We start from the raw sequence: 25,164 nt of genomic DNA, 5'->3' as shown, positions 1-25,164 counted from the left end.
CTCTCACTCTCTCTGTCAAATAAATAAATACAATCTTGGAAAAAAAAATGTGTTTTGTAGATAGTAGGTGATCAATAATTTGAGGAATGAACAAAACATTAATGAGTATTCTAAATACCCATAAAAAGCTTCTTTGAGCTTATTATTGGGAAGAGGAGTACAGGATATCCAGGAGTGAGTCCCTTACCCTTTCAGGCACTCAGCTAACTGTGTGTGCATTTGTGTGTGCCCGTGGGTCTCCCACTTATATAGATACACCACCTGGAAATAGTGGTGCTCTTTCAAAAACACAAAAAACTCATAGTGGACTGAAAATAAAATGACAAACTATACACTGATAGCGAAAATCAATAGCATCTCATATCAGATTCTAGCATAGACAAGTAATAAAAGTCACCAGAAGGTTTAAGAAAAATAAATATATTTACTGACTCTTGTGAAGACTCTGTGCCTTCACAGACCCTGCTCTCTCAGGCTGACATTTTGCCCTCTCCTTCCCCAAACTGGAGAATTCCCACTCCTCTTTGAAGACAGGATTCTAGTGTTACCACCTCCAGGAAGACTCTCCTGACTACTAAGTTAGCAACTGCCTCTAGGCCTTAAAAACCCAGAGTTTCCTTTACCTCAGTGCCTAGAACACATGTGCTCTTTCCTGTTTCTATCCACTCTCTTTGGAACATCCAGAGGGATCTTTCTACATCCTTAGACTCCCCTGCTTTAAATAACAACAACAGTGGGCACCTGCGTGGCTCAGTCAGCTAAGCGTTGACTCTTGATTTCAGCTCAGGTCCTGATCTCAGGGTCATGATTCAAGACCCATGCTGGGTGTGGAGCCTGCTTAAGATTCTTTCTTTCCCTTTGCCCTTCCTCTCTCCCCTTCTAAAAGGAAAAAAAAAAGATACATAAATAACAACAATAACCCATCACCCTCATTTCTTGGCTTAAAGACCATACTCTTTACTGTGGCCTACCTGGTACTATGTGACCTCACCCTTACCTGCCACAGTACCTTCCTCTCTCACCCTTTGCTCTCTCTGCTCCAGCCAGACTAGCCTTCTTTGCTTCTCAATGCACCGTGTTTCTCTCTCCCTCAGGACCTTTGCACTTGCTTCCTTGCTTCAACTGGCTACTTTCTACTTACTCTTCAGAGTGCAGCTCAAACTTTCTTTCCTCTGGGAAACCCTCCTTGCCTACCTCCCCTTCCCCCACCAGGCTAGTTTAGGTGGTACTTAACACAGTAGTAATTATAGACCTATTTATGAATTAGTTAATACCTGTCTCCCCCTGGGTAGGGACCATGCTGTCTTGTTCATCACTGCCTAAGAGGCACCTAGAGCAGAACCTGGCATAGACCAGGTGCTCAATAAGTGTTTGTTGAGTGGCTGTAGGAGTGCTTAGCCCTTACCACATTACATCAAATCTCCAGTTTACCTGGTTTCTCATGAAAGAGGACTTCGGCTGCCTCCATTTTGACCTCGAATTTTCCACTTGGGTTCTTTTTTCCAGTTTGTCTCTTGGCTCAGATGGAAGACCTTCCAGGCAAAGGGACCCAAGCCACCCCTTCAAGCAATCAGGACTGCCCTGAGCCAGCAAGACCCTGACCATGACTGACTCCAAGACAATGATCAATTTGACTGCCACTGCCTACCTACATGTACCCACCCACTTTTGCCCCACATTTTCCATATATAAACCTGGAAGTATTTTTGGCACTTTGGAGACCGTCTTCGAGACTCTAGTCCTCTGTCTTCCTGGTGTTGGCCTTACTGAAATAAACTCCTTTCTCGTTGCACCACCAGTCATCTCTTTGCCTTTGGATTTTGTCAGTAACAAGTGGCCCAACTTGGTCTGTTTGGGGCCCCTGGAGCCAGGTGCTCTTGCACCCCTGCGCCCCGGCTACACTCTCACAGCAGCCTGTGAGCTCCCGAAGAACTAGTACAGCATCAGCACCCAGCACCATGCTGGGCACTTTGTGGGGCTCAGTCAGGGTTTTCTGAGTATGGGAGACACTGTGATGTGCCGCTCAGATTCCCCATCAGTTAACAGCTGAGACACCAACTGCTGGGAGGGCTGTCAGTGGAAAGCCTTTGAGTATCGGCCCCTCCAGGGACAGAGTCACCTTGGCTCCCGTCACGCCCCTTCCCAGATGGCCCCCATCCAGCGACTGGTGAAGCAGGGATATAAAGCCCTGGCCTGGCCATTTTAGCTTATCTGGGGCCTACTCTGATGGGCCATTCTAGCTCCAGAGTCTGCATGGGGTCAGCCAAGACTGTCCTTGGGCCTGCAAGGAGCTCTGGACTTGGGCCCACTCCTGTTCCCTCCCTCCCTTCCACAGGTGTTGATTCCAAGGGTGCGCCCTCATAAATTCCTTCACGGTAACCTCCATTTCAGAATCTGCTTCCCCAAAATCCAACCTGCAACAGGCCCTCTGTCTTCTCTTCCCTTTCTCCATGCCATCTCTTTCAGGGAACATATATTCATTCACCTAAAGTTTGTAGGCACCATTCAGCTGACAAAGCATTTTGAAGTGATATGGACCAGGAGCAACCAGTCAAGAAAGAATTCTTGAGACGTTTTCGGTGCAAAAAGGTGGTTTTATTAAGGCACGGGGATAGGACCTGTGGACAGAAAGAGCTGCACTGGGGTTGTGAGGAGTGACTGATGATACCCTTTTTAGTTAGTGGGGGTTAGGGATGGCGACAGTCTCTAAGGAATTTGGAAGTAAAGCTTTCAGGACCTTGAGGGGGCTAGCTGCTGCTAAGATAAGTTTATTTACTACTGCCTAGTAAAACATCAGTCATGAGACCCTTCAGATGTCTATCAGTGGGCCATATGCTCAGGAGGTAATTGCAAATATATCTTGGCGAGTGTTTACAGCTATCGGGGAAAGTGACACTAATAAGAGCAAAGCTATAAGGTAAAGCAATAAAGGAAGTCCTTGAGAGAGCTGTAGGAGTGTTACAATCCGTAAGCGTCAGGGATTCTGCCTGCAGACCCCCAGCAGCAGCAAAGTCTGGCCTTTGTTTCTTTTTCTCCCGTCAATTTCACCTCCATTTTTCTATTACTCCCATTCTATATTGTCCGGGTGCGTCAGAAGGGAGGCTAGCTAGCTCCACTGAACGGATGGAGAAGCTGAAGCCCAGAGAAGTGGCGTGACCAGCTTAAGGCCACTGAGCTCATTAAAAGTCGAGCTCTCAGATCCAGTTTTTTACCTTCCTTTCCCTACCAAGTCGCCGCATCCTGCAACGAGACGGAGCCTCACCGCAACAGCTCAGAATGGTCTCAGTGGTCAGAATCCCCAAACCATGACTCTGGGGTCGGAGAACCGGCGCGCAGTCGGACGCTCCCGCGGTGCAGGCGGGGAGACTGAGGTCCAGAGCCGGGTGCTCCAGCGCCAGCGGGGCAGAAGGCGAGGGGGCGCGTCCAGCGTCCCCAGCCGCCCGGCGCCGGAGCCGCCTCCGCCCGCCCCCCACGCTGGGTCCCCCCGCCTCGATTTTGCCCTCGCAGCGCCGCCAGCTCGGGAGCCAGTCATGGTGGCTGCAGTGGTGGCGGCGTGGCTGCTCCTGTCGGCCGCGGTCTGCGCTCAGCGGGAACAGGACTTCTACGACTTCAAGGCGGTCAACATCCGGGGCAAGTTGGTGTCACTGGAGAAGTACCGCGGCTCGGTGAGTGTCCGCCCGCGGGGCCTCGGCGCCGCCCCGACAGGGCCTGGTGCTCGAGCCCCGCGGCCCGCGACCGTGCGTGTGTGGCTCCGAGGGGGCTCCGCAGCCGTGCCCTGGCTCCCACCATCCCAGGCATTCCCCACGGGGTGCGGCGCCCCCAGATCCTGCGCTGGGTCTGTCCCGCGACGACGTGGCAGGGCCCCGGCGCGCAGTGAAACCCGAAACTCTCCCAGCCGACGCCGATTTCCCTCCCAGCGACTTTGGGCTTTGGAGTCCGGACCTCTCCCAGAGGCTGCTCGCCTCGGCCCAGCCTTTGTCATGCACGGGTCGGAAAGAAACCCTAGCATCCTGCCGCCTTTGTCTCTCCCACCCCCAGTTTCCGCGTCCGGGAGCTGGGATTGTTGCTGATATTGAGTCCAATGTGAGCCTTGTGAAAATGAATGTGCAGTGCAGGGGGCAGTTATCAGTTCAGATGCACGGGGACCTTACACAGATCTTCCTTTAGACAGGACACTAGAGGAAAGGAAGGTATTTGCATAGGGTCACACAGCTCTAGAAAGCACAGAGCTTGGAGGAGAATCACCCATCCATCTGTGGACTTCTCTAGGCAAACTCCTAAGATGGCAGCTGGGGCTGAGCTACAAGAGTCACCCAGGCTAACTGCTGTCTCCTTATCAAGAGGGAATCTCAGCTGAGAGAGGACTCAGAGGGAAAATGTGCCTGGGTGAGTCTTTGAAACAAGAGTGAGTTTTGGCAAGACCGAGAAGAGCATTCCAGGCAAAGAACTGTTCATACCAAGGCTCAGAAGCAAACAGCAGGAAGGATGGAGGAGGGATGTGTGGGCTTCAAGCATTCTGCTTGCAGGAGTATAAAGCATGAGGCTTAGTGGTAGAAGATGAGGCTGAAATGAGTAGGTACCGCCCGAGGGGCCTAGAACACTATATTCAGAGGCCTAGATACTGCACTGTGTGTAATGAAGAGCGCTCAAAGTCCATTTCTCAAGATGGACCTGAGACAAAAAGAAGAAAAAAAGATGAACCTAGGTAGGGCCTTGGTGTGGGAAAGGTGAGGAGTTGGTAATGGACACATAGGTACAGCATCCAGATTTGGAAGGACCACACAAAAATGGCTATCAGCATTCTTCTCCTGGGAGGAAGTCTTTAGTGAAGAAAGCACTTTCTAAACCTTAAAATGCCCAGTTACGCTGGGAGTCCTGGGGGTAATATTCCTTGTCCTGATTGTCCCCCAAGGTGTTGTGAATTTCAAATGAGATGACAGTGTGGAAGTGATGTGGGAAACAAAGGCAAAAGAAAAAATTAAATTTCCTTACTGCCTACAGCCCATCGACAAGTCTTGAAACAGGTAGAGTGACCTTCTTCTAGGAATTCAGCTGCCTCGCTGACACTTTGCTAAGGACAAAAGGCAATCCTAGCCTGACCCCCCAGGATCCTGTGAATCTACTTTAACATATAAAAATTTCTTTGGAAACTTCCTGTATCTCTACCCTCCAAGATAGATGTTAGCAATCATCCTCCAAGCCAATGACCCACTGATACACATCTGAAGGGTCTCATGACTGAATTTTTACTAAACAGTAATAAATGACCTTTTCCCAACAACAGCTAGCCCCCTCAGGATCCTGGAAACCTTGTTTCCAAATTACCTTGGAGGCTTGTGCTATCCCTAACCCCCTCTCAACTTGAAAGTATATAATCAGCCACTCCTCATGACCCCAGAGCAGCTCTTTCTGCCCATTGGTCCTGTCCTCGTGCTTGAATAAAAGCACCTTTTTGCACCAAAGACATCTCAAGAATTCTTTCTTGGCTGTCAGCTCCGAACCTCAACATTTTCCTATATCAGAAGCACTTGGTAATGTGCTCTGTACCTGTGTTTGGTGGGCCCCAGCAGGAAACTCATTCAGGACTGAGGACAAAGAACCTGTAAGAGTAGGGCCCATTCCCATTCAGGTCTCTCCTTCCTTCTAGTGCAGCTTGACAGAGAGTCCCAGATTAGCACTTGACCAGCTCTGCTATTGATTCATTCATTATTATTGAGCACCTACTGTATGCTAAGTACTAGGCCAGTCCTTGGGATACAGTGGTGAACAAAACAGACAAGTTTCCACTTTAATAGAGCTTATGAAATGGAAAAGAGAGAGACAATAAACAGGAACAGAGAAATGAACAAGGTAATTCCTCGTATAGTGGTACTAAGTGCTAAGACATAAATAAAACAAAGTCTGTTTATTTTCAGAAGTAATGAGGCACTCAGAATGTGAGGAAGAGAAATCCTGGAGAAAAATGACCCAGAGAAGTGATCCCAGAATTCTGAGTGTTTTAATACTCTAGGTCATTGGTAAATCCTTAAAAGCATGGGAGTGAGAAGCCAAGAAATCAATCCGAAAGAAATTGAAACAAACAAAAAGAACAAAGTCACATACCTACTAAGAGATAGAGTCAGAATTTGAACCCAGGCAGTCCAGCTCCAAAGCCCAAGCCCTTAACTGCCAGGTTTAAATGGAAACCAGGAATAGTCAGTCCAGGGAAGCTGTAAAGGATTCTGTGAGTTAACCCAAGCTGGATCTACCATTTAGACAGTAGAGTCATTCATTCACTTGTAAATAATTACTGGCTCATTATGTGTATTTTACCACAGTCTTTTTAAAAAATTGAAAAAGGTTTACTGGCTCCCAGTACCTGCGTGGCACTGGGTCCAACCCTGGAGACAAAGCCATGAGCAAGATTGTTTGGTTTGTGCCCTCAGGCTATATGGGAAGGCTGTCATTTAGACCAGTGTTGAGTATGGATGAATAGGTGACCACCTGCGAATGTGCTTGTCTAGGGTGTGAGCTTATGTACATGTGGGCCTGAGTGTATCGTGTGTGCAAATGATTTGTTTACTTCTATGCGTACACCTGAGTCTATATCTATGTTTGGATATACATATATGTAAATTAACTATGTGTATTTGGGTGTGTCTGTCTATCCTTGTTTTGGTCACTTTAAGGATAAACTTTTTGGTTTCAGGTATGGAACTTGAAGCAGAATTTCCCTCCTTCCAAAAGCGTGGGCAGACGCATAAGATGTAGGTTAAAAATAAGCAACCTTTAATGTTCTCATTGCCCAGGGATCCAGCAGAGAAGAGGAAGACCGCTAACTAGGGAAGGGAGTTAAGGGTCCTAGTTTCTTACCACCACAGGCAGAATATGACATGCTGACACAAATGAGGGAGGTTGTCCTAATGGCCTGTGGCCCCATAGGATGGGTCCTTCCTTATCTGGTGAAGGCAGGGTAGGGGAGTTATAACTCAACAGTTATCATCATCTAGCCAAGTAGTTCTCAACTACTCTAGGAGACATACAGCAATGTTTGGAGACATTTTTGACTGTCAAAACTAGACATCCAGTGGGTAGAGGCCAGGGATGATGCTAAACTTCCTACAATGAATAGGACAGCCCCTGCATAATAAAGAATTATCTGGCCCAGAATGTCCATAGTGCTGAGGTTGAGAAACCCTGTGTAGCCTGAGCAGTTTGTGCCTGTGCATGTCCAGTGCCAGGCTGCCTCTGGGAGTGGCCCTCTTTACCGAGCCAGCTAGTATAATCCCTGCTCTTCCAAAAAAGTGGCCAAAGGGATGGGGCTGGGCTGCCCAGACACAGGGTAAGATTTAAGAATTCTTTAACAATGTATAACTAGAAGCTAAAAACAGCCTTGGTGCCAAAGTTCTAATTGCAGTATTATAATTGAGTTCCATCAGCCAGCTTTGTATTTACCACCTAAAGGCTATAAATAAATGCATTTATTATAAGGTGATAATAAATTTAAGGATTAGTCTAGTGACTCAAGAAAGTGATATTTGTGTGCTGGAGGGAGAAGGGCAAAATGGGATGGATTGCCATGGGGTCCTTTTATGAAGAAAACCGATGTCTGTCTATATACCCATGCAGGTGACTGTGTATGTGTGCACATTAACTTACTCATTCAGCACACACTTTCTGCTTTCTTTTCCATATGTCAAGCCCAGGCGTGAAGCAGACATAGCTCCTGCCTTCAGTGGGTTCACAGTGGGTTTATTACAAGGGAGACCATGTAAAGTGATGAGTGCCAGTTGACTGAGCCAGAAATTGAACCCAGATCTGCCTTTCTCCTCCCCTACATTACCTCGTGATGTGAGCTCACCAGCGTGTGCACCTCTCTCTGTGTATGTGTTGTGTTTGTGGGCATGTGTGATGTGCGCTGATGTGTTTTTGTATCTTGGGGCATATGCATCCCCATTTATGGATATTGTATTCTTATTCTCATTAATGTTCATGTATGTGTATGCACACATATCTGTAAGCCCCTGCATGTTTGATTTCATTTGTGCCTGCATGCATGTGTTCATGTATCTGTGAGAGGGTTGCACGCTTATGTATGTATACATTGTGCCCTTGTATACATGAGAAAGCATTAATTGTTGGGGGAGGTCACCGTGTGGGCATGTCAGGTCTTGTACAAGTGCATGACTTGTCACTGGGTTGTGTATGTGTCTGGGTTTTGTTTTTGCCATCCAGGTGTCCCTGGTGGTGAACGTGGCTAGCGAGTGCGGCTTCACGGACCAGCACTACCGAGCCTTGCAGCAGCTGCAGCGGGACCTGGGGCCCCACCACTTCAATGTGCTTGCCTTCCCCTGCAACCAGTTCGGCCAGCAGGAGCCCGATACCAACAAGGAGATCGAGAGCTTCGCCCGCCGCACCTACAGTGTTTCTTTCCCCATGTTTAGCAAGGTCGCGGTCACAGGCACTGGTGCCCACCCTGCCTTCAAGTACCTGATCCGTGAGTCCTGATCCTTTCCCTCATCTTCCCGTAGCTGGCTGAGGTCATGGCTCCCTGGGGCATGCAGAAGCCACTGGCTGGCTGGGTGACCTGGGGCCCCTTCCAGACCCCTGCATGTAGGTTCATGGTCTGTTCCAGCACTCATCTTTGAGGATGAGCTGAGATGTATTCCTGCCCGAGAATATTCCTAACCCCCACCCTGTCCCGCTGCCTTGAGGTTCTCCCTCAGAGTTACTCTTGCAGACTTCTCTGGGATCCTGTTTTCATACGCAGAGGTTCTTAAAAGGAGACTGGGCCCTCAGATTTAGTCAATGTGAATTAGTTGAGCTTATGGACTTAGGATAGGGAAACCAAGGCACAGACAGGGGATGCCACATGCCTGGAGAAGGCTGACCAAGATGGCTGACAGGTATCTCCTGTCCTAAGTTAGGGGCCAAGTTTGTAGACCATGGAAGGGAAACCTTCGGAGCCAAAAATACCAGATATTAATATTTCAGAAATAGATCCCTTCTGCACCCCCAGGAGCCTCAGAACCACAAGATGGGGTCATGGGCCAAGCTTGTTATTATGGCCCTCTTTCCTCCCTTGGGCCTTTCTCTTCCGTTGGGGGCTCCATTTTTGCCTTCTATTCTATGCTTCTGACTGCCTTCATATCCCTCAGCACCACCCCCGCATTCACCTGGAGGAGTAAATGAAAAACAACAGTGTAGCAAACAAAAGATCCCTTACTGAGGCAGACTTGAATTTTGCTCTATGGGTCAATCCTAATATTTGCTTTTTTTCCCCGTTTGTTTTTATTAGTACCTTTCCAGTTCCCATAGTTATAGATCAAACCTAACACTGTTTTAGAAGCACCTGGGGAGCTCTTAAAAGTGGTTTAGACTGAGACCTACTGAATCAGAGCCCAAGAATCTGTTTATTTTAACCACCCCCACCATACCGCCACCACCACCATGATTCAGATGCAACCAGTCCACAGACTAACATTTGGAAACCATTAAGATTGCATTTGAGAATAGGGTGTAGACTATTCAGTAGTTTGAGATCATTAAGAAAGGAGGACCTGATACTGCTTTATCAAGCATTTCACAGAATCCTACAGCAGTAGTTCTCAACCTTGGGGCCATAGTGGCATCTCCGGGAGAGCTTTTAAATAATACTGATGCCTGAATCTTAACACCAGAGATTCTGATTTAAGTAGACTGGGGGGTGGACTGGGCATCAGGATTTTATTTTATTTTATTTTGTTTTAAAGATTTTATTTATTTATTTGAAAGAGACAGAGTAAGAGAGAGTGCGTGCACAGGCGGGGGGAGGGGCAGAGAGAGAGAGGGAGAAGCAGACTCCCCACTGTGCAGGGAGCCCAATTTGAGGCTTGATCCCAGGACCCCGAGATCATGACCTGAGCTGAAGGCAGACGCTTAACTGACTGAGCCACCCAGGTGCCCCATGGGCATCAGGATTTTTTTTAAAGTTCTTTAGTTAATTCTAACTAATAGAACACTGCTTCAAGGGAAGGATGGACACTGGTAGTGGAATTCCAGGAGAGGGGACACAGGGAAGCACACTTTGCTGTCCTTCTTCCTTTTTCTCTAGAGACTTCTGGGAAGGAGCCCACCTGGAACTTCTGGAAGTACCTAGTGGCCCCAGATGGAAAGGTAGTAGGGGCTTGGGACCCAACTGTGTCGGTGGAAGAGATCAGGCCCCAGATCACAGCACTCGTGAGGAAGCTCATCCTGAAGAAGCGAGAAGACTTATAACCACTTTCTCTCCTCTCCCAGTGTCCCATCCCAACCCCCCATCCTCCACCTTGAATGGGTGACCAAAGCAAACTCAGTGGTGCTCAATGGTGCTTGGAGGGAGGGCCTATGGACTCTCCTTCCTCCATTTTTATCCCACCTACCCTATCACTCCTATGGGGGAAAATTTCTAGTATTTGGATTATTTGAGTCTTAAAACAACCTATAGGAACTCTTGGCCAATGATAGCTCTTGACCAATGAATCACCAGCCAATAAGAACCTCTAGCCCATGAAAGCATGTGGCAAATAGAAGTATATCAAGCAATAATCTCCTGCCTACTAAGAACTCTGTAAAATGGGACCAACTCCTACCTCACAGGGCTGTTGTGAGGATGAGGATGAAAGATCTATGAAAGTGCGTAGGGCAATGCCAGCTCACTAGGAGGCATTCAATAAATGGTTTTGGTTTCTTTTTTTTTTTTTTTGCATATAAACCAAAAAATAACTTGTAATCAATAAAAACTTGTGCCCAACATGAATTTCCAGCCATCGAGAATCCAGGCCAAAGATTTATTTGTTGTTATAATTGTTGTCCTCTGTATTATTTTTTTAAATTACAAAAATAATGCAAATAGATTGTAAAATAATACAGGATGATATAAAATAAAAATGAAGATACCCCCTTATTTTCTATATCTCACTCCCTGGAGGTAAATAAATACTGTTAGCAATTTGGTACAAAGACTTCCTAATTTTTTTTATCAAGCCAATCATTATTGCCCAATAAGAATTCACTGACCAAAAGTACACTATAATAACAAATAGGCAAACGAGGGGCACTGGGTGGCTCAGTCGTTAAGCGTCTGCCTTCGGCTCAGGTCATGATCCCAGGGTCCTGGGATCGAGCCCCGAATCGGGCTCCCTGCTCGGCGGAAAGCCTGCTTCTCTCTCTCCCACTACCTCCGCTTGTGTTCCCTCTCTCGCTGTGTCTCTGTCAAATAAATAAATAAAATCTTTAAAAAAATAAAAAAATAAATTAAAAAAAAGGAGCCAAACAGAACTTAAAAAAAAAAACAAAAACAACAAATAGGCAAAGGATATGAATAGATAATTCATAGAATAATATAGATGGATAATAAGGATATGAGAAGATATTCAGCCTCATTAAACTTGGAAAGATTTTTTTTTAAAGATTTTATTTATTTGAGAGAGAGAGAGTGCCCAAGCAGGGGGAGCGGCAGGCAGAGGGAGAAGCAGGCTCCCCACTGAGCAAGGAGCCCCATGCGGGACCTGAGCTGAAGGCAGACTGAGCCACCCAGGCGTCCCTGGAAAGATTTTTTTAAATGATAACACCCATAGTTGGTAAGGATGTGAGGAAATGGGCATTCATAGTAACTGTTGGTGGGACAATGAACTGGCACAAGTTTTTAGAGGGTGATTTGGCAGTATCTTTTAAAACTAAATGTTCATGTCCTTTGATCCATCATTTCTCATCCTAGAAGTCTCCCAAACTGCAAATATATATGTACAATAATATGTATGTACATTGTTCATAATAGTGAAAATTGGATGCAACCCTGTATCTATCAGTATGGTCTGATAATGAATTATGGTACAAATCCAAATGGTACACTAATACAGTTATTAAAATGAATGAATTAGGGGCACCTGACTGGCTCAGTCAGTAGACCATGAGACTCTTGGTCTCAGGGTTGAGTTTGAGCCCCACGTTGGGTGTAGAGATTACTTAACATTTTTTTAAAATCTAAAAAAAAAAATTAAAATAAAATGAATGAATTAGATTTTTTTAAAATATTTTATTTTTAAGTAATCTCTACACCCAATGTGGGGCTTGAACTCACAACCCTGAGACTAAGAGTCACGCGCTCTACTGACTGAGCCAGCCAGGGGCCCCAAAATGAGTGAACTAGAATTTCTAAATGCTACCATAGGAAAAGTTATCCAAAAGTGAAAAAAGGGCAACTTGTAAAACAGAATGAATACATGCACACGCACAAAAATCTGGTCTAGGGGTGCCTGGCTGCTCAGTCTGTGGAGCATGTGACTCTTGATCTTGGGTTGTAAGTTCATACCCCATGTTGGGTGTAGAGATTACTTAAAAATAAAAATCTTTTTTTAAAAAATCCAGTATAAAGAAGTATAATATTTTTATCAAAATTTTTCAATATTAAGTGAGAGGGAGAGAGGAATATAGACCAAACTTTTTTTTTTTTTTAAGATTTTATTTATTTATTTGAGAGAGAGGGAGCATGAGTGGGGAGGGGCAGAGGGACAGGCAGACCCCCTGCTCCCTGAGTGCGGAGCCCGATGTAGGGCTGACGTGGGGCTCAATCCCAAGACCCTGAGATCATGACCTGAGCCAAAGTCAGATGCTTAACCAGTTGAGCCACCCAGGTGTCCCTAGACTAAACTATTAATGGTGGTTGTCAATGAGGGAGTCAGGGGAAAGGGGATAACAGGAGACCTTCACTGTCTTTGTTAAGTATTTCTGTAATGTTTGAATTTTGTACGTAAAATATGTATTTCACTTTTATAGAAATATAAAAAGAGGCTGCTAAACACTGAGATGATGGGCAAAGTCACTGATTGATAATTCATTAGCTAATAAGAATTTCATGTCCACTCCTCCCAAGGTCACTCTTCTAGAAGGGAGACTCAAATTTAAGTCCTGGCTGTGCCCCTGACTCATAGACTGAGCAAACTGTTGCCTCTCTGCTGTCTTCCATTTTCCCACTGGACAGTGAAAGGGTTGAACTGTGCTTATAGTTCTTGCAGTGTCCCTTAATGGTCCCTCTCAAAAGCTACCCAGAGTAAATGAAGGCTCTCTGTGAGCAGACCACAAGCCCCACTATGGTGGCCTCCAGCCTGCCCTTACACACCCTGCTCCAGGTTCCAGCTTTGCATATGCTGTGCACACACATATACACAATGAAATGCAGCAATCATAGGAATGTTCGTGATGGACACCTCAGAACCACATTCTCAATGGACGCCTCTCTGACCTATCTTGCTTGACCTCTCAGCCACATCTGACATTGCTGACTGCACTCTTCTCCCTGACACATTCTCTTCCCTTTCACGCCACTATCTTTCTTGGTTTTACCCCTTTCTCTTTGAGTGCTCCCTCCTTCTCATATCTGTTGATGTCTCTTCCTCCTGCCCTCTCCTTCCCTGTTGGTCTTCCTTCTTCTCACTCCATGTGCTGCTCTCCTGCAGCCATCTGATTGTTCCTCATAGTTTGGACCACCATCAGTGCCCTATTTTTTAAAAAGATTTTATTTATTGGGGTGCCCGGGTGGCTCAGTCATTAAGCGTCTGCCTTTGGCTCGGGTCATGATCCTGGGGTCCTGGGATCGAGCCCCACATCGGGCTCCCTGCTCTGCAGGAAGCCTGCTTCTCCCTCTCCCACAAAAAGATTTTATTATTTATTTATTTGGAGCTAGCTGGGGGAGGGGCAAAGGGAGAGAGAATCTCAAGCAGATTCCAAGCTGAGTGCGGAGCCTGTCACGGGGCTCAGTCCCTTAACCCTGAGATCATGACCTGAACCAAAATCAAGAGTCAGGTGCTTAACCAACTGAGCCATCCAGGCGCCCCACCATCTACATCCTACTGACACTCAAATCTCTACCTTGTATCTATACTGGACTCATATTCACCTGCCTAGTGGGCATGTCTACAGACATTTCAGTTCAACATGTCCAGAACTAAACTCATCATGTCTCCCTGACACACCTCTCTCGCTTCCACTCAGCCTTTGCAAACCACCCCCCCCCAAGCCTTTCCTTTCACACACCATTCATTCACTGTGCTATTATTTAAGCAACTGTTCTCCCTTTTCTCCTTAGCACAGCACCTGGCCTTTAGCATATATAATTTAATTCTAAAGTAAGCATTTTGAGCACCAGCTCCATGCTGTCCCTGATTAGAACCTACCTAGAAACCAAAGATGAGCAAACAGTTTCCCCCAGAAATTTAGTCCAGCTGAGGATTTTGCAGTCCCAAGTAGGCCTTCATTCCTATGCTTTATCAGCATTCTGCTGCTCCCATGTCCCCTCTAATGTGCAACAGTTCCCTAGGAAAAAAAATCTCACTTTAAATCCTTATCAACTGTTACCTTAGTCATTGGCTAACCAGTATCTGCCAACAACTTAGGTTTAAATTAATTCCTCAGTAATCACCTAACACTTGAGTAGTTAATACTTGATTTTCTACTAGCACTTTATTTTCTAACACTTTATTTATAAGCAATATACTTTATTTATCAGGTTTTATCTCAGCACTTAGTAGTTTAGCTATTTGCCAAGCCTTAATTATTAATCGATATTTTAGATGTCTGCTTAAATCTTATACTGATCCCTTAGCTATCTGCTATTAGTTTAGAGTAAATTAGCAAACCAGAGACCACCAGTTAGGAGTTTGGACAGGGGTCACTTCTGGCTGTGGATATGACAAAGGCCTTTGTGTTTGGCTGACCTCTCCTTCATCAACTGGTCCCAGGTCCTCCAAGAAAGGGAGGTTCATTCTAATTGCTTATTTACGTCTCTGAGCTGGGCTAGAGTGTGGTGAGTGGAGAGTATTGACTATGAGGGTGCTTCCTGGAAAGTTATGGTTGAAAGGGACATTCATTCATCAACAAATATTTCTTGAGCACTGTTTATGTGTCAAGTTCTGTACTAGGTTCTAGGGATACATCAGTGAACAAAACAGGCATGTCCTCAGCTGCCATGGCACTTAGAGAAGAGTGGGAAAGACAAACATCAGTGAGAAAGACACGCATTAAACAAATAATTACACCAATTATTACATAATTATGATAAGCACCAGGAAGAAGTATAGGGAGGCTGGCACTGGAGCTATTCTGAAGTTCAGAGGTCTCCCTGAGGAATGACATTTAAGCCAAGAGCTGCAATTTTATTTTATTTATTTATTTTTAATATTTTATTTATTTATTTATTTATTTGAGAGAGAGAGCGTGCACAAGGTGGGGTGGGGCGGGGCAGAGGGAGAGGGAGAAGCAGACTCCCTGCTGAGCCAAAAGCAGATGCTTAAATGACTGAGCTACCCAGGTGTCCAAGAGCTGAAATTTTAATAAGAGTTAGGGGAAAGAGGGGCACCTGGGTGGTTCAGTTGGTTAAGCATCTGCCTTTGGCTCAGGTCATGATCTTAGGGTGCTGGGATGGAGCCCCACATCGGGTTCCTTGCTCAACGGGGAGTCTGCTTCTCCTTCTGCCTGCCACTCCCCCTGCTTGTGTTCTCTCTCTCTCAAATAAATAAAATCTTTTTAAAAAGTAAATAAAAAATTTAAAAAAAAAGAGTTAGGAGAAAGAAGTGGGAAGTTCCTAAGTAGATGGAGGCCCTAAGGAAGGAAGATACTCAATAGGATGGTACCAGTGCTGTCTGGAGCCATGTGATAAGGTGAAGGGCGAGAGAGGTAGTCGGGCCAGATCATTCAGGGTCTTGTGTAATCCAGGTAAAAAATGATAGCGACCTGACTTAGCATGACAGAGCCTGTCTTCAGTCCCAAATCTGAAGGCCAGAAATAAACTCTGGGGCAGAGGCAGACACTGAACTACCAATAGGAGAAGCAGGCTGTTCTGCTGGCTGCCTAGAGGATAGATCACTATGGAGACCCCTGCGGAAGGCAGGCAGACCTGGCAGATCCCAGTTCCAGCAGGGCCAGCCTGGCAGTTGAGGGAGGGGATTGCCAAGGCCTGGGTCCCTATAAATCACCCAAGTGGACTCCACCCTGAGAGATTACACTGCAGGTGGTCAAAAGGGTACATTTCAAAAAAGAAACACTGCCTTGGGTATAACAAAAACCTCTGCAGCTTCCTCTCTTCCCCACATCTCCTTTAGTCCCTACATCTTAGCTCTCACCTATGGCTTTTACCTCTTTATGTTAGAAAGGAGATTTGGCAGCTATAATAGGAAGCCAAAGTAAATACGTCCTCAAAGTAAAAGTTTATTTTTATCCCATGTAAAGTTGGACCTTTAGCCAGGTTAACGGCTCTGCCATCCTTAGGATATTGCCATCATCTGCACGATCCAAGACAGCTGGCCACCTCAACCCTATAGCTTTTTTTAAAAAAAGATTTTATGTATTTATGTTATGTTATGTTATGTTATGTTATGCTATTTACCGCGAGTGTGTGAGCAGAGACGGGGCAGAGAGAGAATCTCAAGCAGACTCTGTGCTGAGCACAGAGCCCGACATGGGGCTCGATCCCACCACCCTGAGATTATGACCTGAGCTGAAACCAAGAGTCGGATACTCAACCAACTGAGCCACCCAGGCGCCCCTCAACCCTATACTTTTAAGTTAGGGCACTACAGTACATCCTACAGGTCAGAAGAACTTAACCAAATAGCCACTCTGACAAGGATCACTGAGAAATAAAAGTTTTTATTTGTGTGGCCATGTGCCCAGATGAAAATTGGGAGTTTCATTAACGCCCATAGAAGAAGGGGAGAACAAATAGCCCCAATAGTTGTGGCGCAGGAAAAAAAAGCCCCATATCTTAACATCTTTCAAATCTTTCCCCTCTCCTTCTTCCTGCTACCATTATCCTAACTCAAGACCTATCATCCTTGGGGCACCTGGGTGGCTCAGTCGGTTAAGCATCTGCCTTCGGCTCAGGTCATGATCCCAGGGTCCTGGGATTGAGCCCTGCATTGGGCTCCCTGCTCCGCGGGAAGCCTGCTTCTCCCTCTCCCACTCCCCCTGCTTGTGTTCCCTCTCTCGCTGTGTCTCTCTCTGTCAAATAAATAAATAAAATCTTAAAAAAAAAAAAAAAAGACTTATCATCCTTCTAGCTCATCAACTTGGTTCTAACTCCCTCCTCCAATTCATCTTTCACATCACAAGCTAAATGATGTTCCAAAAAGCAAATTTGAGCATATCATCTCTCTGCTTCAAAAGGAACTCCATTCCTATTCTTGGAGTAAATGCTCAGTTCCTTAATCTGTCATTCCAAATCCTTGTGCCTCATCTTCCTCCATTTCTTGCGGTATTCTCTTTACTGCTTCCTCCCATTGCACAGGTAAAAAATTTTCTCACTTTCCTTGATATTGCTATATTGATATTGCCTTATCCCTCTTGTATTCTTTGAGTACAAGAAATGCTTGTCTCAGAGTGGGTGTTCAAAAGGCATTTGTCAACTGACTGACCTCATTGTCGTCATCTATGTTTCTGAATGTGCCAAGGACTGTCTGAGGCCCTGCATCAGGTAGGCTCCTCCCACAGAAGGGGTGACCCATCTCAGTGAGATGGGAAAGCCCAGTCAGAAGACCCCTTCCTCTAATCCTTTAGAATATAAGTGCTCCACTCTGATCGCATGGCCAATCCAGCCCTGCTCATCATTCTCCAGAGGGAGTGCCAGGACCACCATTGTCTTTGGTACTAGTGATGCTTACATGGGGCACACTTCTTTTAAAAAATTATTTGTTGTTGGAGCGCCTGGGTGGCTCAGTCGGTTAAGCTTCTATCTTCAGCTCAGGTCATGGTCTCAGGGTCCTGGGATCGAGGCCCGAGTCAGACTCCCTGCTCAGTGGGGAGCCTGCTTCTCCCTTTCCCATTCCCCCCGCTTTTGCACTCTCTCCCTCAAATAAATAAAATATTTAAAAAAAATTATTTGCTGTTTACCTGAAATTCAATTTTAACTAGCCACTCTGTATTTTATCTGGCAACCCTTCCCTGGTTTGAACACCATATAGTAGGGAGTTGAGCTAATAGCCTCTAAGATCCTTTCAACTCCAGGAAACAAAGATTCTAACTCTTCTGATTTACCTTGTTCCTCCCAATGAAAGCAGAAACTCTTGTCAGGATTAAAGTAGAAAAGCTGAGAACAATAGTTAACAGGTTAATCGACATGACCAATGACAATATCCACTTACCAGCTTGTGTAACCCTGGAACTGTCACTTAACCTCGTGAAACCACCATCTAGCCAATTCATCTAGCCAATAAAAGAAAATCAAGATGATATCTAATAAGTACTGTGCACTGTGCTAGACACTTCTATGTGTTCTCTCACCTGGAATATTCAGATAAACTAATGTATGAGAAGGCACTCTGTAAGTGGAAGTGGGCTGTAACAAATATGAAACAGTATTATCATCAGTGTAGTACTTGTCTGCAGTTGATTTCCTTTACTGACTCTTGTGGGGAAAGAAGCTTCCCTAGCTTGGTCACATTGCAGAGGAAAGACATTGTCTAGGACTCTAGAGTATAGACAAGTGGTTTTTAATTAAGGGTGATTTTGCTTGCCAGGGAACATTTGGCAATATCTGGGGACATTTTTTGTTGTCACAACTGGGGGATGGGTACTACTGGCATCCAGTGGGTAGAGGCCTCAGAAGCTGCTAAACATCCTATAATGCACAGGACTGCCCACCACAACAAAGAATTATCTCAAAACGTCAATAGGTTGAGAAATCCTAGTCTAGAGTATTGCAAAGCAGGATTCACATCCCAGCTCTGCTGCTTAGCAGCTGGGTGACTCATAAACAAAGTACTTTACCTCTCTGGGCCTCAGTGTCTTCCTCTGGGACTTGGGGGATATTGATAGCACTTAACTCATAAGCCTATTGGGATGATTAAATGCTAATACACCCACAAACCACTGCAGTGTCTGACACACAGTAAATATCCAGTAAATGATAGTTCTTCTTGTGGGTATTTAGGTATTACTGTCTCCATTTAAAAGATGGGTAATTGAGGCTCAGAGAGGGGAACAGACTTGCCCAAGATCAAGAGAAAAGGCAGTTCCAGTCCTAGGGTTGACAAACATCACTAAGAATCTTCTGTAAACAAATGCTGCAGTTTTTTTTGTGTGTGGCCTTGCTCTCAGCAACGTGGAAGGAAGAGGAGGACTAACCTTTCCCAAGTGCTCACATACCTCCATCTCATTCCTATAAGGTAGGTATTTTGACGTCCATTTTACAGATGAGGCTAAGTAAGAACTCCAGATTCTCCCAGGAAGTCAACTGCCAAGTAGAGACAGGCTGATCTGGTACCAAAGTCCTTGCTTTTCCCTATTCTCTGCTTCCTGGACTCTGATAACATTCCAGCTAGGACAGGGGGTTTAGGGTTAGAGACATAATCCTAGAAGAAAGTAAGACATCCACTCCAGACAGCAGAAATCTTGGAGTAAATTTCAGAAGTGGCTGACTGGGCTGAAAAAGAACGGTGAATATGAACAATGCTTACTAACATGTAAAGTGATGGATTCATGTTGAGACCAGAGAAGGAGGTAGTCATAGGAGTGTTTTCTTGAGCTTTGGGGAATGACAGATCCAGGACAAAACCGACTGGGTCCTCAGGTGAGTAGTTTAACCTCTCTGAAACTCGATATATATAATACCTACATATTTATATATATAATACTCATATTTCAGAATGATTTGTTCAGTTATTAATTGCTTCCTTGAGGGGACACCTGGGTGGCTCAGTGGGTTAAGCATCTGCCTTTGGCTCAGGTCATGACCCCAGATTCCTAGGATTGAGCCCTGTGTCGGGCTCCCTGCTGGGTGGAGTCTGCTTCTCCCTCTGCCTATCCCCCTGCTTGTGCTCTCTCTCTCTCTGTTTCTATCTCTTGCTCTCTCAAATAAATAAATAAAATCTTAAAAATAAAAAAAAAATTTTTTTTAAATTGCTTCCTTGAGGCATAGTTGACCCTTGCAGCCATGCAGGTTTTGAAGATGTGCAGCGGAAAAGACAAATGGAAATTGAAATCTGGCCTGAACTCTAATTACCCAGCCTTACCTTTGGCATAGAGCTACATCAGGCCAGAGGAAGGGTCACTTTTTTTTTTTCTGATATGCACAAAGGAACCAAGGCAGCACAAAGCAGCAGCCCTGCCTTCAAGAAGAAAACCCTAAGCTGAGTGCAGTGAAACTGGGGCTGAAGCAGGTACAACTTCCATAAAGAGGAGCCTGTAGTCTGAAGCTATAATTGCTAAATAAGATGATAGCATATGGAGGGTGCTCAATGAATGGTACATACAGTCAGGACAACAGATACTGCAAAAAACAATGATGCCCCGAGAGTTGCTCACAGAAGGGCTTCTGCAGAAGGGTTTTTTTTATTTATTTTTATTTTTTTTAATTAATTTTTTTTTTTTTAAGATTTTTATTTATTTAACAGAGAGAGAGAGCACAAGTAGGCAGAGCAGCAGACAGAGGGAGAGGGAGAAGCAGGCTCTCTGCCAAGCAGGGAGCCCGATGCGGGGCTCAATCCCAGTACCCTGGGATCATGACCTGAGCCGAAGGCAGCCGCTTAACCGACTGAGCCACCCAGGCGCCCCGGGGTTTTTTTAAGCTGGACCTTGAAGTGTGGAGAGGATTGAGATAGGCACAATGGGGGGAACTACATGAGCAAAGACTCGGGAGAGGAGGCTCTTTTCTTAGGTCAGACTGGTTAAATCAAAAGCCTCCTCTAGGAAAGAAGAGGCAGGTATTGTTGGAGAGTTAGGGAGAGTCCAGATTTTAGTGGTAAAACTGGAATCACTGGGGCCATTTCAACAGCTCAGGACAAGCCTTCAGAAAAATCTCTGTTGATGAGTGTGTGGTGGAAAATAATCAAGTGCAGGAAAAAAAAGAGAAAGAATTGCACAATCTGTCTCAAAACTCAAAAGAAAAAAATTTTGACATTATACTAGAGATCCTAGACAATGTAATAAAACAAGAAAAAAACTAAAAGGCATAAACTGGAAAGGAAAAGTAAAACATTATGTTGTCTGTGAATAAATTATACTTTTATGTGAACATAAAAAATCTTACGGTAATCTACAAAAAAGCTACCAGAACTAATAAGTGAATTTAATAAATTCTCAGAATACAAGGTGAATACACAAAAATAAATTGTATTTCTACATACTAGCAACAAACAATTGGACAATCACATTAAAAATGTCATTCACAATAGCATCAAAAACAGAGAAAAGGGACAAGTTTTACAAAATATGTACAAGACTTGTACATAAGAGTACAAAGCATTGCTGAAAGAAATTATAGAAGAACTAAATAAATGAAGAGATATACCATGTGTATGGATGGGAAAACTAAATATTAAGATGTTAATTCTCTCCAAGTTGATCTATTAATTAAATGTAATCCTTTTTTTTTTTAAAGATTTTATTTATTCATTTGAGACACAGAGAGAGAGAGAGAGAGAGCATGAGCAAGGGGAGGAGCAGGGGAATAAGCAGAGGGAGAGGGAGAAGCAGGCTCCCCACCGAGCCAGGAGCCCAACGTGGGGCTTGATCCCAAGACCCTGGGATCATGACCTGAGCCGAAGGCAAACGCTTAACCATCCGAGCCACCCAGGCGCCCCAATTGAATGTAATCCTAAGCAAAATCCCAGCAGGGTTTTGGAGGGCAGAAATTGACAAGCTGATTCTAAAACTTACAGGGCACCTGGCTGGCTCAGTTGGAAGAGCATTCAGCTCTTGATCTCTGGGTCATGAGTTTGAACCCCATGTTGGGTGTAGAGATTACTTAAATAAATAAAACTTTAAAAAAAAACTTATATGGAAATGCAAGGACCTAGAATTACTAAAACAATTCTGAAAAATAGGGACAAAGTTAGAGGATTTACACTACTTGATTTCAAGACTTACTTATAAAGCTACAATAATTAAGACAGAATGGTATCGGCTTAAGGATAGATTCAGATCAATGAAATAGAATAGAGAATCCAGAAATAAATCCACACATTTATGATTAATTGAGTTTTGACAAAGTTTATTTATTTAAATAAACTCTACACCCAACATGGGGCTTGAACTCACAACCCTGAGATCAAGAGTCACTCACTCTTCTGACTGAGCCAGCCAGGTGCCCTTGAATATCCATATGTAAAAGTGCACTTCAACCATTGCTTCACAGTAGACACAAAAACTAACTCAGAAAGATAAATGTAAAACTTCTAGAAAAAACAGAGGAGAAAATCTTTGCCATCTTGAGGTAGGTGAAGATTTTTTTAGATAGAACCCAGCAAGCATAATCTTAACAGAAAAAAAGTGATAAATTGGACTACTAAAATTTTTAATTTCTGCTTTTTTAAAAAAAGATTTATTGATTTATTTGAGAGAGACAGCGCACGAGCAGGAAGGGCAGAGGGAGAGGGAGAGAGAAATTCTGAAGCAGACTCCATGCTAAGTGTGGAGCCCTATGGGGTCGAACTCACCCTGAGATCAGACCCAAGCTGAAAACAAGAGTTGGAAGTTTAACCGACTGGGCCACCCAGGCACCCCTAATTTCTGCTTTGGGAAACCACCTTTAAGAAAATGAGAAGGCAGAGGTATGTGGCTGGCTCCATCCATCTAGCATGTGACTCTTGGTTTCCAGGTTGTGAGTTCAAGCCCCACACTGGGTGTAGAGATTACTTTAAAAAAAAAATAAAATTTTTAAAAATAAAATAAGGCAAATCACAGACTGGGAAAAAATATATAGCAATATATTTGATAAAAGGTTTTGTGTCTAGGATACATAAGAACTGTTATAATTCAATATGAATATAATGCAATTTAAAAATAGGCATAACAGACATTTTGCCAAAGAGGGTATTTGAATGATTAATGAGCACATTAAAAGATGTTCATCATTAGCCATTAGGAAAAAGCAAATTAAAGCCACAGTGAGATACTACTTCGTATCTATAAGAATGGTCAAAATAAAAAATACTGACAAAACCAAGTGCTGGGGTGGATGTGGAACCTTGCCTCTTTTTTTTTTTTTTTTAAGATTTTATTTATTTATTTGAGAAAGAGAGAGAGTCTGGGTGAGCAGGGAGAAGAACAGAGCAGGAGGGAGAGAGATGAGCAGACTCTACACTGAGCACGGAGCCCAATGTGGGACTGAATCCCAGGATCATGACCTGAGCTGAAACCAAGAGTCAGATGCTTAACTGACATAGCCACCCAGGTGCCCCTGGAGCCCTGCCTCTTATACATTGTTGGTGAGGATACAAAATGGTACAGCCACTCTGAAAAACAGTTTGGTAACTTCTTATAAAGTTAAACATACGTCTACCCCATTACCCAGAAATTCCACTCCTAAGTATTCACCCAAGAGAAATGTAAATATATGCGTACACATGGGTGCACACACACACACACACAAAAGCATACATGTAAAAATGTGTATAGCAACTTTATTCATAATAGTCCCAAACTGGAAACAATCCAAATGCCTATTAATGGTTGAGTGGATCAACAAATTGTAGTATTTCCATATAATGAGTATATTTCCACGTATTCAGCAATAAAAAGGAAGAACTATCCGTACACGCAACAATCTCTGAGTATCGCAAAGGCAGTATGGTGAGGAAAAGAAGTCAGACACAAAAGACTTACTATCCAATTCCATTAGCAAAGTTCAAGAACAGGCAGAACTTATCTACAGGGACAGAGAGCAGAGCAGTGGTGTCTAAGGCAAAGCTGGGGGTGCAAAGGGGCACAAGGGATGGCAATGGGAGATGGAAATGTGTCGTATGTCAACTGTGGTGGGGGTAAAATGAATGTATATATTTGTCAAACTCACCAAGCTATACACTTAAAATGGGTATGTTTTATTGTTTATAAAATATACCTCAATAAAACTGATTTTAAAAAAAGGAAAAAAACCTCAAGAGAAGCATCACTGTATAGCAATAAAAGAAACTGAAAGGAACCTAAATGGAAAACTACAAGGCAGCAAACATGGATGAACGAGATTGAGCATATACATCAGTACAGACAAAGCTCACTAACATAAGATTGAGTGAAAAAAAATAGGTTCCAGAAGAATACATGCAGTATAGTGATTTCTATTTAAAATTTTATCACATGTAGGGGTGTCTGGGTGGCTCCATTGGTTGAGCTTCAGACTCTTGATTTTGGCTCAGGTCATGATATCAGGGTCCTGGGTTCAGCCCCTCCTCAGGCTCTGCTCTCAGCGAGGGGTCTGCTTGAGGATTCTCTCCCTCTCCCTCTGCCCCTCCCCCTGCGTGTGCTCTCTCTCTCTCTCTCAAATAAATAAATAAATCTTTAAAAAAATTAAAAGCAGGGAGAGTAATACTGCACAGGGTTGTAGTGGCTTTTAAAAAGAGTGGATGAAAAGCACAGAACACAATCTTGAGATTACAGTGTTATCCATAAATGCCAGTTCTCTCTGCTCACCCCTCCCTCCTATAGTTTCTTTCCCTTGTGGTATTGGAGACTCTGGTCCCCGGACCTCAGTTGGAGAGGAAGGAGTTGGTGGTACAGGACTCTGATCAGTTACTGGCTGTGTGGGTTTGGGTAAATCACTTAACCTACCTGAGTCTCAGTTACTTTGCAAGATGGGAAGAATAACACCTATCTCAAAGGAAGTTTTCAAGGACTATATGACATACAAGATGGGAAACTACCAGGTATTTAGTAGGTTTACAATAAGTGCCTGCAAGAAGAACAAGCATTAGAGTGGGATTTAGGCCAAAAGAGCTAGAGGATTTTAGCATAGGCTCCACAGAGCTCAAGGGCTCCATGGTTAGAGTTCAGGGGGGTGGTCCATAAACTTGTAATGGGTAAAAATTACATCCTGTTTTCACTAACCTGTAATTGGAATTTAGTATTTCTTTCTGTCATGCAGGTAAGCAACAAATCACAGTACTATTCAGCAGTACCTGTGACTCTGTCACCAATAGAAATCATAGTTTCGTATTATATTATAATAGCAATATCTTGAAAATACTGTTTACACTCATTCACCACCTCAAAATTACAATAGCTAATAGACCAATCTCTAGATCTTGCTATTTAATGTTTAAGAAACAACATTCATAAAATAAATATACTTTTAAAGATTTTATTTATTTATTTGACAGAGAGAGCACACAAGCAGGGGGAGCAGCAGAGGGAGAGGGAGACACAGGCTCTCCGCTGAGCAAGGAGCCCAATGTGGGGCTC

At 44.2% G+C, this 25,164-nt stretch overlaps 1 protein-coding gene across 1 annotated transcript; it reads left to right on the top strand.

Annotated features, from left to right (window-relative positions):
- The first annotated feature begins 3,206 nt into the window (after positions 1 to 3,206).
- On the top strand, positions 3,207 to 10,959 carry GPX7 (glutathione peroxidase 7). The gene is made up of 3 exons (XM_036101412.2): positions 3,207 to 3,665; positions 8,215 to 8,476; positions 10,073 to 10,959. Exons 1-3 carry the CDS (start codon positions 3,306 to 3,308, stop codon positions 10,234 to 10,236), a joined length of 786 nt encoding a protein of 261 aa, XP_035957305.1. The 5' UTR covers positions 3,207 to 3,305; the 3' UTR covers positions 10,237 to 10,959.
- Positions 10,960 to 25,164: the final 14,205 nt, after the last annotated feature.

This window comes from Halichoerus grypus, chromosome 5, assembly GCF_964656455.1.
Source record: "Halichoerus grypus chromosome 5, mHalGry1.hap1.1, whole genome shotgun sequence".
Taxonomy (NCBI): Eukaryota; Metazoa; Chordata; class Mammalia; order Carnivora; family Phocidae; genus Halichoerus; species Halichoerus grypus.
The sequence above is the reverse complement of the archived record's forward strand: the minus strand, read 5'-3'. Positions and strand labels throughout refer to the sequence as shown.

What these genes read in the sequence shown, in the direction of transcription:
- GPX7 (XM_036101412.2), top strand. Translation starts at nt 3,306, where the DNA reads ATGACTCTGGGGTCGGAGAACCGGCGCGCAGTCGGACGCTCCCGCGGT. An exon ending in TGGAGAAGTACCGCGGCTCG is followed by an intron (nt 3,666 to 8,214) that starts GTGAGTGTCCGC and finishes TTTGCCATCCAG; the next exon opens with GTGTCCCTGGTGGTGAACGT. An exon ending in TGCCTTCAAGTACCTGATCC is followed by an intron (nt 8,477 to 10,072) that starts GTGAGTCCTGAT and finishes CTTTTTCTCTAG; the next exon opens with AGACTTCTGGGAAGGAGCCC.